General features: G+C 35.4%; 1 protein-coding gene across 1 annotated transcript in view; it reads left to right on the top strand.

Moving 5' to 3' along the window:
• LOC105052732 (UPF0613 protein PB24D3.06c) overlaps positions 1-12,389 on the top strand; it is a 30,646-nt gene that overhangs the window by 16,291 nt on the left and 1,966 nt on the right. Inside the window, exons 4-7 of the mRNA XM_010933655.3 lie at positions 4,654-4,746; positions 4,849-4,914; positions 7,712-7,857; positions 9,934-10,042. Coding sequence (XP_010931957.1) covers positions 4,654-4,746; positions 4,849-4,914; positions 7,712-7,857; positions 9,934-10,042 — 414 coding nt within the window. The remainder of the gene's footprint in view (positions 1-4,653; positions 4,747-4,848; positions 4,915-7,711; positions 7,858-9,933; positions 10,043-12,389) is intronic.

Here is a 12,389-nt window from a genome sequence, read left to right as displayed (position 1 = left end):
AAATCTAACATCATTTATTGATAAAATAAATGGTTGGACCATATTGGAACATATTGATAACTAGAAAGGCTAGTTTGACATTTTTTTAAAGTATAGGGGATGTAAATAAAATTGAGCTAAAATTGAAAGGGTGTTCCTATAATTTATTCTAATATTAATATTATAATATTTATTATATTTTAATATTTATACTAATATAATATTTTTGTTAATATTAATATAATATTAATATTAATATTAATATTATATTATATTTAATATTATATTTATATATATTAATATTTTTATTAAAATATTAATATATATTAGATTATATTGACACTAAATTATTATGGTCTAATGTTATGTTATAATATATTAATATTATATTTATATTAATATAAATATAATATTAATATTTATATAAAGTTTAGGAACAAAAAGATATAGTCTTTTATCTACAAAGGGTATAATAGTTATTTTATACTGTTTTTTCAGAAAAATGGGTGTTCAACCAGATATATGCTACTCTGTAATAAGTCACTTTCCTATGGTTAACTAAAAATACCAAAATTCTATTCTCAAGAAATAACTTTTCAGAAAGTTATTTCCTGAAAAGTAACTTTCCGGAAAGAAAAATTCTTTTTGTGAACCAAACGAGTCCTAAGTTGGAAGAAGTCATGCTGCAAGTATATCATTCATAGTCTAAGAAGAGCATCTGGAAGCAATGGTTGCAATAAGCAGTAGCAAAAAGCAAGCTTGTGCTGTTGGAGTGATTTAGAAGAGTTTGACAATGAATTTCTGTTCATCTCAACCATTGTCTTCAAGAATACCTTAAGGACTCATTTGGTTGTTGGAAGTGGAGGGGGCAAGAGGTACTTCCTAGAAAGTGGACAGGGGGTTTTTTGTTTGGTTGGAGTTTTAAAAGGAGAGAGTGAAAAAAGTTCTTTCCGTGGAAAGTCACTTCCTACATTCCATAGGAAGTGAATACCCATCGGGGAGGTAGGTTTTGACACTTTTCATTGGATGGAAAGTAGTGCTACTTTTTTTTTTCTAAAATATCCCTTTAGATCAATGGCTAAGATTTTACAAAATATCAATGGATGGTTAGGATAGAATACTGAATAGTAATATAATATTATATTAATATTATCTTAATATTTATATAAATATAATATTTATTATATTTTAATAGTTATACTAATATAATATTTTTATTAATATAATATTATATTTAATATTATATTTATAGCTATAATAAATTTATTATATTAATATATATTAGTATTATATTAACATAATAAATTATTATAGTTTAATATTATATTATATTATATTAATATTATATTTATATTAATATAAATATTATATTAATATTTATATAAAGTTTAGGAGTAAAAAAATATGATCTTATATCTACTAAGGATATAATAGATATTTTACACAGTTTTTCTACGAAAATGGATGCTCAACCAAACATAAGCTACTCTACAATAAGTCACTTTCTAATGGTCAACCAAATATGCCAAAATTCTATTTCGAGAAAATAACTTCTCAGAAAATACTTTCTGACAAATTACTGTCTGAAAAGAAAAATTCTTTTCATGAACCAAATGAGTCCTAAATGTTACAGCACTGTATAATGCATAATGTTGAAGAAGCTTTGTTGTTAATTTGTGATAAGAGCAAGGTCTACAATACTGGAACCGCCACTTGTGCACGGCACAATATACTATGCCCTTGTTCCATGCCATTCCGGCATGAATCGATAGAAAAACTGGCCAGGGAGGGGGAGAGAGGAGAGAGAGAGGTGGAGGGAGGGGGATAGGGAGAGGAAAAGAGAGAGAAAGTGAGAGAGGAGGGAAGAGAGAGAGGAAGGGAGGGAGAGGGCAGTGGTGAGCGGCAACCGCTGGAACAGGGCCGAGGGAGGGGGCAGAGGGCTTTCAAAGCCCTTTTTCCATGCATTGGAATAGAGGCTTTGGCCTCTTTTTTTTTTGATTTTTTTTTTAAGGGAAGTCGGCAGACACTACACCTTCACTTATTTTTTTTTTTTTTTGAAATTTTTTAAGTGAAGTGGGCATCCATATTATGGACTTCATTTTAAAAAATCAAAAAAAAAGAAAAAGAAAAAGGGGCCAAAGCCCTTGTTTTGAGACCAAAATAGGGCTCTCCCCCATTCTGATGCATAGAGGAGAGAGGGCTTCGAAAGCCCTCTTCCCCTCCTCTCTTGGCCTTATTTCGGTGGCCACCGCTCACTGCTACCCTCTCCTCTCTCTCTCTCTCTCTCACACACACACACACACACTCTGTCTCTCTTTTCCTTTGTTCCTGCTCCCTTTCTAATTGCTTGCTGGTTTTTCAATTTTATTGTCGGAACCATCCTGGTCTAGTATCGGTGCCGCTTGGTATGCCCAACATGGGCGGTTTGGGACGGTTCCGCCTTCTTTGTAAGAGTAATATCAGACAGAATACTTGTTTTAGTAGGTCTCTAGGTGGCAAAGATGTTTTCTTTTCACTGTGGGCTGGAAGGAAGCTTTTTTTTTTTTTTTGAGTAAAAATTAGAATAAAAATAATTTGATAGAAGTGTTAAACATTAAATATAAAATTGGAGGATTAGGCATGTTTAGGATTTCATTTTCCTATTGAATAAACTTGATACAAAGACCGCAGTCAAGTTGCAAAGAGTGGTGACTTGATATTTTAGTCATTCTATCCAGCGAAGATTAGATATTTGGATCTTTTTCCATCTAAACGGTCAGGAGCCCATCATGTTCCATTCCTGTTATTTAAATACCTCCTATTCTCTAGTACCTTTCTGTCCTTTATGTCAGTTTATATCTATTTGACATTGCATCCAACCATCCCAATCAAGGTTTTGAATACTGGTACTAAAGTCCATACCGATATTTCATGGGGTTGACACGATTTTGAGACTATATATTTTTGAAGCTTCTGATTCTTGGGACAATTCTGTGTCTCGGTATTGTATTAGGACCTTTTTTTATGTTTTTATTATTTTTTAAAGCTTTTACTTTTAAGTAATTTTTTAGTGAATATTTTTTATTTTTTCATGCTTAAATAATTTTCGAGATGGTTCGACGTATGTATGGCGCCAATAGTGGTGCCAACACCTACTAACTTTTCCTCTCCCTTCATCTCTCTTTCCTTCCTCTCTCTCTCTCCCTCTTCCCCTCCCCCCCTTCCCTTTTCTGGTCTCTCACCCATAGCAAACCTGTGACCGAAGGAAAAAGGAAAGAGAGTAAGGCATCAAAGCTCTCTCTCTTTTTTTTCTTCCAAATGTGGTGACCTGGCACAGGCCTGTTCCAGCCGCTTTGGCTGGGTTATGCGGGATGCTCCGATCCAATCAAGGATCAGCATCCTGCACCCTGTACTGCTGCTGGTTTTCCTTTAGAATGATGCAGTACCAACAGTATCTGTCCTGTTTCAGAGGGTCTTTAATTCTTGATGTTGATCAGCCTTCTTCATTCTAATTCTTCCTCTCACAAGTCATCAATTTATTTTTAGATTAAATATACCAGTTACTGCATTTAAGGGCAAAGAAGTTGCATGGATCATTGTGCACTGGGCTCTGTTTGTTCACTGGCCCATCATATTGTATATATATCTTTTAACTTTGTTACCAAAAGAAGTGTGTAACCTCCATTATAAGTACTCATAAATTCCAACTCTTGTACAGAATATCTTCAATGCCAATAAGCAACAGGGTGGCACAGAGAGAGAGAGAGAGAGAGAATGTATTCTTTCTGAATTTGTTTATTTGGTTGACTTGGCAAACCTTTTAATCGAAGCATGTATTTTAAATTGGTCCAGGACAAGAAATTGTTGAAAATGAAATGTAAAAAACTGTAAAGGTTGTCTAAAGAGTTAGTTATTATTTCAACTCGGCAAAAAATGATCTTTTTTCTTTTATTTTTTTTTGAAAAGAAATTCTGTTGAAAGTCTTGATGACATAGGAGCTCAAAATATTGTGGAATAAAGAGACATTGAAGAGTATGAGGAACATTTGATATGGGGTATGGCATACAACAAAATTTAGAGAATTTTAGAAAATAGAGTATTTGTAAGACTATGACTTATGTATGGAAACATACAATAAGTACTGTACTCATGATACCGTTTGGGTCAGAGTCGTCAGACCTTTGATAATAAGTTCAGATAGTTATTAAGAAATCTTCAAATAATTTTGGAAGTTTGTGACTGGAGTTGAATCTTGGTTGTTCTTGATACAAAGTTACAGGCAGTTTTTGATGCATTTTGCCATCGCAGATTGATAAATGTATGTACATAATATGGGCAGGTAGGGAACGGTTTGTATTTTGCTTGCCTGCACAAGTAATTTGATTATTGATCTAACTATATTACCCTAGATATTAAACTTCAAGAAATTAACATATAGCAGAATTCATATATGAAGTCTGGTAGTAGATATGCTTTGCATGTGCCATAACTTCTAGTTCCTACTAAACTATCTACTGCATTTAATATGATCTAATATGAAGTTAACATGATCCAGCACGATTTCTTGAGTAACATTATTACTTTCTTAAACATAAAGTAAGTTTAGATTCTGTTACCATATTTCATGTATATTTCTTTTTTTCTTCATTTGCATATATTATTGCTCTAACTCTGTATTCTTATTCTATATCGAAGGACTCCTTGGAAATAGATCAGCTTATTGGTTACTTAATAAATAAGGAAAATTCGGAGGGTGTTGTGCTGCTTGGTCACAGTACTGGTTGCCAGGTTCATATATGTGAAATTCAAACATTTAGTTGAAGCTTATCTTGCTTTACCACCTAGCGACATACCAAGTATATTAACTGGACCCATGAACACTTAATACAGGATATCGTGCATTATATGCATACAAATTTTGCATGCTCCAGGGCAGTTCGTGGAGTCATTTTACAGGTATTTTCTTATTCGTCATCTCTTTTTCTACATTTATGGTTTCATATGAATTAAGAATGTCTTAAGTTTAAAAAAAATGTTGATTATGTCACAAAACTTTGCAAGTTCATCCATCAATGCCAATGCTTCTTAAATTTTTAGGAAATGTAGGGGAGTTTATGATGCTCTTTTTCAATAAACAGAAGAACAAGTAAGGTTGCAGGGAGGTTATAGAAGCTTAATCTCCCACCAAAGCCAAATTCTTATCCAAAACTTAATAATGCAAAACCAAAAGGAGGAAGTAATTTATATGTTGGAAGACTGAAAAATAACCAAAAAAGGGAACTGTCTCAGGCTGATAATTCTCCTGGCTGATTCTCCTAAAAGATTTCCCAGTTTGAAGCACAGAAGAGCCTAGAATACAACATGAAGAAAGCCAAAAGAAGTTTATGGCTCTGCATTAAGGGGTTGACTTGCCTATTGGACGTCCTCGACAATATTCATCTTTATTTTAGAATTCCTTTCAAAAGATTTTGTCAATTCTTTGATCCATATCATCCAAAAAAAAGCTAAGGGTGTCACCTGAGTGAACTAAGTACATCCCTCAACAAGCTGATGTGGAGGCAGACAGCTGATACAGTTAGAAAGTCTGCATAGGTTGCTGTTGCTGCCTTCCTTGACAACAAAAAACAGCTATAAGGCCTGATTCCAGGAAAATGATTCTCAATATTTTATCCTCAAGGAAGTTATCCATGTGCTTATAAGTCAGCATTTCGTTTTTATAAGCTATCTAAATTGCTTATAGATAGGGCACCTTCTGAACCTAATCGTCAAAGTCTCAGGACATCTGTTTCCCTTCATCACGGGTGATTGAGAATCAAATAAAAGATACATGTTGTCCCATGTCCCTTCAACACTAGCTGTCCCTTATTCTGAGGAGATGTCTTCAACCATGACCGTCTCATCCACTTACTAATCAGGTGCTATGATATCTTTGAAGTGAAACCATTTGGTGCCTTGAAAGACGACCGTGAAATGCAACCGAGCGCACTGTACACAGAAAAAAAGTAGTATCTCCTCTGTTTTCTTTGAACTGAAACCCAATGTCAAAGCAAAGTCTCTTCATGTGAAAGGTAAAAATGCTTATTGATCTTCTTGCATTGTTGCATCATTTAAGGGGTATATTAGTCATGAACTGGATGTCAAGCCTCTTATGTTCTGCAGTTCTCCAGTCACTTACAACTTTTTACTTAAGTTCAGAATACTTGATTCCTGAGGCAATTTCCACCAATGTCTGGGTCATGTGTTTTCAGTAGATTGGGGTTATTGTGAACAAAATTAACCAAGGCTATTGTAAATCAGAATACAAAGTGTGAGAAATTCAGGAAACATAGGATAAAAGACATCTTTTTAACCATTTAAAGCATGTATGCATTAATGATTATAGTCTTTGAACTTCTGACATGACTATCTTGATTTATTCAAGAAAGTTACTGTTGTATTTTTTCAGATGCTAGTATTATATATCTGTAGCTGCTACAATTATGATGTGTTAGTAAACGTCGTGCTTGTGCAGGGTTGCTACTAATAGATAACTCGTTAGTGCTTTACTATTATAACTGAGGATAAATCAATGAGATACTTTTCAATGACAAAATATACATTCCAAACTTGATATAAAATTCAAGGTTGATGGACTTCCCTTTTGGTTCTAAATGCTTTCCATCTTAGATACAACGTCTACAAGGCTGGAAGTGGGCCGGGTTGGGGTAGGTCATACCCTTGTTTGAGCCCGTCTGAATATTTTACGGGCTTTAGGTGAGGCCAAAGACCAAAAAGGCCCGAGCTTGATCCGAGATCAACCTGAAGCCTGACAGGCCCAACCAAAATTGAGCCTGAGCAAACTTTGCTCAAACCTAGCGGCACCCACCTAGTGGCTGTGTATGAGACAATCCCAGAATGGAGTTGACAAGGCCGATAAAGAGGAGGTAGAGGGAGTTGGCGATGGTGGCAGTGGTGGTGGCAACAAGGTAATTGTGAGGTGTTTGGGAGGAGTGAGGGGAGGAGATCTAGCAGCAGAGGTAGAGGGGATGGGTGCTAGTTTGGGGCATCATTGGTTGTGGCAGCGAGGGTGAGGAGTTGATCTCGAGAGCAGAGAGAAGTGTTGGAGTCATGGATGGCAGCAACAAGAAGCAGGTGGAGGTTGGGGGACGAGGAGGGTGGAAGCTGCTAGATGGATTTTTTGAGCTGAAGAGGGGCTTTACATAGGAAGTTGAGGCGTGTAGGGGGAGAGGAGGGAGGGGAGGATGAGGGTGAGGGGCTGAGGCTCGAGAATGGAGAGAGGGCTAGAGAGAAGGGTGGGAGAAGGAGGTGGCGAGAAGACTAGGAGAGAGGCAGCATGTGGGTCGGGGAATGTGGAAATGGGTTCATGGTGGGCTGAGCATGGTTGCGCTTTGGGCCAGGTTTAGGTGAGGCTGAGTTTTTGTTCGGGATCTACAACTTGTGCCCGAACCCAATTGGACCCTTTTGGGCCAAGCCAAAGCCAAAGCCAGAGCTGGTTTGACCCAATAGGCCTTGGGCCAGCCCAGACCCACTTCTAGTCCTATATGTGTATGATTTCTATAATTATATATGTTAATGATTACTAATTTCCACCCATTCACTCAACCCCCCCCCCCCCGGTCCCCCAACAAAGTTTTCATTTAAAAATTCACTCTTTGGTAAAATGGCAAAGATTCTTTGAGGAATGTATGCTGCCAAAACTGTGTATATAATTATCATTCATATCTTATGTGCTTAATTTGATGTAACTCATTAGGCCCCAGTTAGTGACCGGGAATACAGAGCAACTCTTCCTGAAACTGCTGTGATGATAGACTTGGCAGCAAAAATGATAAGTGAAGGTAGGGGAATGGAATTAATGCCCAGGGAAGCAAATCCAGATGCCCCAATAACTGCCTACAGGTGAAAATTACAGCAGTTCCATTGTTTAATATATGCTCTTACTCTATATGATTGTGCTAACAATTTTGTCTTTAAATCATTTAATCTGATTTACGTATGAATAATCAAATTTTGTTGACCTTTGGTTTCAAGGGAACTTCTGCTGTTACCTTTCACCACTCTAAGTTGTAGGTTTGTAGCCTTTGATGTAGACCTACATTTCAAAATGGCCTGTCTTCTACTGTCTGGTTCTAAAATCATCTTTATTTTCCACATTATTTATGCTAGTCTATTAAGAGGTCCATGATCTTCAGCAGATTTTGCTCTACTTGTGTTTGCTACAGGAAATTAATTGGTGCTTCACTTGTCAAATCATGAAATGCAATATTTGCCACTTTGTACTATTCCATTTGAGCACTGCAATATTTAATATCTTTATCCTGTATCCAATGGCTGTGGATTTTACATATTCATTTTGAGGTTTGTAGAACATGTTAGCTGGCTATCAGCTGAATCATTTAGGTTAAAGGAACTCAAAACTAAATTCTGATTTATAAGGATACCCATTAACCAGGGCTCATAATTGAGAATGGTGGATATGTGGAATATGGATACACTTGATGATCATAAATCCAATGCATGGTTTAGAGACTAAAATATATGAAGTTTGATTTCGGCATTTCTAAATGTATGTTCAACAGTTTGGATATTCAAACTGAATGCCCTATCATTGATTTTGAAGACAAGACGACTATCTAAGCTATCCTGTTTAGAGCACCTTAGCTCTACTCCCTCTTTATATATACATATCTGTTCTGATTTTTTAAAATCTTTTTCGTTATTTCAAAAATAAAGAATTGTTAGACCTTATATGAAGTTGATGATTTGAACCACAAAAAATATATATGTGAAATTTAAGTTGGTGACTTCTAATTCAAATATTTGAACTGAAATTGTGACTGTTGTCATACAGTGTTATATGTGGATGCATGCTTAACGTACCTTCATGCTTATTTGTTTTTGTTGTATTTAGCTTTTTAATGGAAGGCTTAACATGAGTGGTACACAAAGTATTAAACCTTAAAATATGTTTTGCTGCATAATTGTCAGGTTCCTGGACATAACTTTTCTTTTACTACTCGCACAAGAGAGCGTTCAATCATCACCAATTGCTAAAATAAGAATGTACATCATCTCCCATCTCATCCTCGTGTTCCTGTTGCACTCAACTTGTTCTTTAGAACCCTCTTTATTGTGTAATGTTCCGAGTCATACAACATAGTAAATCTCGTTATATAAATTTTTATTTCAGGTCATCAAAGTATGCGTTGATCACACAATATCATAGGAGCACCTCTCTACTTAACTTTTTTAGGCACTCAACCAAGGGGCATATCACTATCGGTACATTACTAGTATGGCACCTAAATCACCAGTTCGTATACATAATCAATATATTTCTCATACTCCTTAGTTACCTTATGTGTGAAGTGCACTTGCCAAATAAAATTTGGCACCACAAAAATGGGCTAGTAGCATAGATGTGAATCCTATAACTATCTTGTGTTAAATGCCTGATAGCAATCATGATATCATTACTGGGACCACATGTCAAGTAGTGAATCACCAAAATTTCACCATAATCAGATTGAGCTGACTATCCAAGCCTTCATACAGAAACCACATTAATTGAGATATAGTTCATTACAAGATTTTAAATATTGTGGGATGGGGTTGTCCTGAGATGAGACGCGCCACTGTCGTGCTTCGTTCCGACACTTGGGACAGAGGATGTCTTAAGACGTCCTTATTGGGATGCTAGCGGGATGGTTTTGTCCCGCAACATGGGATGGTATTCTATTTCGGTGTCCCACGGGATGTTCCGTTGAGATCTGAATCTTTGGTTCATTATTAAAATGGTTAGATGTCTTCCTAAAGAAGAATTTCGGCTTGTTTGCTAGGGAGGAGCTAGCAAATATTGATGTGAATCTCTATTATTCTCTTGGTCGGACTGTTACTTCGCAAGCATACTTCTTGGTAGTATGCATTTATGGTTTTAGTTAATCTTTTCTACTAACATTACAAAGTAATTAAAAGGTACCACTCACTTTGTGCATACATGGGGGATGATGACATGTTCAGTTCAGATCTAAGTGAGGACCAGTTGAGGTTGAGACTTGGTCACATGTCAAGTACACCTTGCCAGGTAATCACTCTTTTATGTCTGTTTTTGTTTATTGAATTCACTATTTTCAAAGGCGTAATGTGTTTCAACAGTGCTTCATATCATGCTGAATCAGGGCATGGCATTAATTTTCTGATTGATTACTGCTGGATGAAGCATTCACATTTTCATTTTCATCTTGTCATTTGTACTGAATAAAAGAATAGAACTGGTGCATTTGTATGATTTACTTTCTAGATAGTTTTTCCTGCTTGCCACATAACTAGCATTGTTAACGATGCTGATAGCATCAATGATGAATCAATGAATTATGTTAAGATCCACAAAAGCATGAAGAAGTTTTATGCTTGCTTTTTTTGTGCATTTGATATAAGGGAATTCAACACCTGACCCTTTGTTTGAGTGCCATTTTATGTTGCATTTAGTCCTTAGACACAGTTTGAACATCAGTCCATCCAATTATTTGTTGAATTTCATGCAAAAGACTTCTTTAGGAACAGTCTGTAATGCATGATTATGTGAAACCATCATGATAATCAGCAAAATGCGTTCTGTAATAACTTTTATATTGTTTTAGGCATTCTTTTTGGTTATAAATTTATTGTAAAAAATTGTGGTCCAACCACTCTCTTGAGTCTCGAGCACTATTCTTTTGAAGCTCTATGAACATCATCCTTGTCTTGCCTCTTGTCCTTTTAGTTGTTATTTCCCAAACTGAATTCTTTCTACTCAGTGCTTTTAATTTCAACACCAGGCTCTCTCTCAACTTCTAGTTGTCTTGTTCAGTCCTAATAGGCTTTGTGCATTTCCATCAATTTATGTCGATGCAAGTTGTCTGCCGGTCATATTTCATTCTAAATAAAAGGGCATCCCATTGCATGAAACTCTCTCCACTGCATTGTCTGTGGGAGGTCGGATGTATGCAGCCTTACCTCCTAGAGAGAGATTGTTTATGAGTTTCGAACATGTAACCCAGATTTTAAATCCCATGGGATGAAGATGTCCTGGTTTTTTTATGGAACAGAATGTCCCACTGTTCCATCTCGTCCCGACAACAGTCCCAGCCATGCATCCCAGTAAATATTCTCTATCTTTCTCCCTTTCTTCTTTCCTTTCTTTCTTTCTTTCTTCCTTCTTTTCTTTCTTTTCCTCTATCTTCTTTCCTTTCTTTTTCTTTTCTTTTTATTCTCCCTTACTCTCTTTTTCATTTTTTATCTTCTTTTCTTTCATTTTTTTCCTTTTCTTCATTTCTTTCTTCCTTTCCTTCTCTTCTCTTTCTTCTTCTCTCCCTCTATGGATGAATTTCAGAGTCCCAAATCCGTCCAAGTCCCATTTTCTCATAGAAATGGGACAGGACAGCCGGGATGCCCCCTATCTCGAACAAAAATCATATAGGGCAGGCTTCATAGTTTGCCACATGTTTTTTAATATCAATTTTAAAGAATAAGTCTAAAAATCAAAGACTATTTTTACTAACAGAGTTAACTAGTCTCGTGATTAAAAAAAAAAAAAAGACATTCTCTTTCTCCCTCATTTTCAACATATACTTTTTAACAATACATACTATATAATCATATCATATACTCTAAATAAATTAATCATCAAATAAGTCAATACATATCTATAAATAAATTTATACATAAATTTCAAAATATGGAGTTTACTAATATACAGTATATAGCTAAGTGATACATATTGTAAGCTTTTTTGATACACACCCTGTAACGATCCAATACACATCTACAGATAAATTGATATATGATTTATCGAATTTAGTATTTATCAGTATACAGTATATTGCCAGTTGATACACATCTAGTAAAATATTCATCCGACATTCCAATACACATATCTAGATAAAATGATATATAATTTTTAAAATATAGCACTCATCAGTATACAGCACATGACCAAATGATACATACTAGATAGCTTACTGATGCATATTGTAAGTTTTTTTGGTACATATCCAACAATGACCCAATAATATTTACAGATAAATTGATACATAATTTATCGAACTCAGTATTCACCAGTATGTAGTATATGATTAGTTAATGCACACCTAACAAAATATTTATCCTTCATCCTAATACATATCTTTAGATAAAATGATATACAGTTTCTATAAACTTTTAGATGCAAAGATTTTAGCAAAGAAGAGAGATTTGAAAGAGGAGAAAGAGACTCGGGAGGAAGACCTTATGGATTGGAGAAACAGATTGATGAGGAAGATAATGGATTGAGAGGCTTGATAAGAAAGAAAAGGGATATGGATGATTACGAAGGGTCTCTCTTAGGCATGCATTTTGTTTCTTTTTTTGTTTCAGTTATGGAATTAGTGGGCTCCATTAGTAGGAGAAATTCA

Source organism: Elaeis guineensis, chromosome 10 (assembly GCF_000442705.2).
Source record: "Elaeis guineensis isolate ETL-2024a chromosome 10, EG11, whole genome shotgun sequence".
Taxonomy (NCBI): Eukaryota; Viridiplantae; Streptophyta; class Magnoliopsida; order Arecales; family Arecaceae; genus Elaeis; species Elaeis guineensis.
This window is presented reverse-complemented; position numbering and strand designations above follow the sequence as displayed.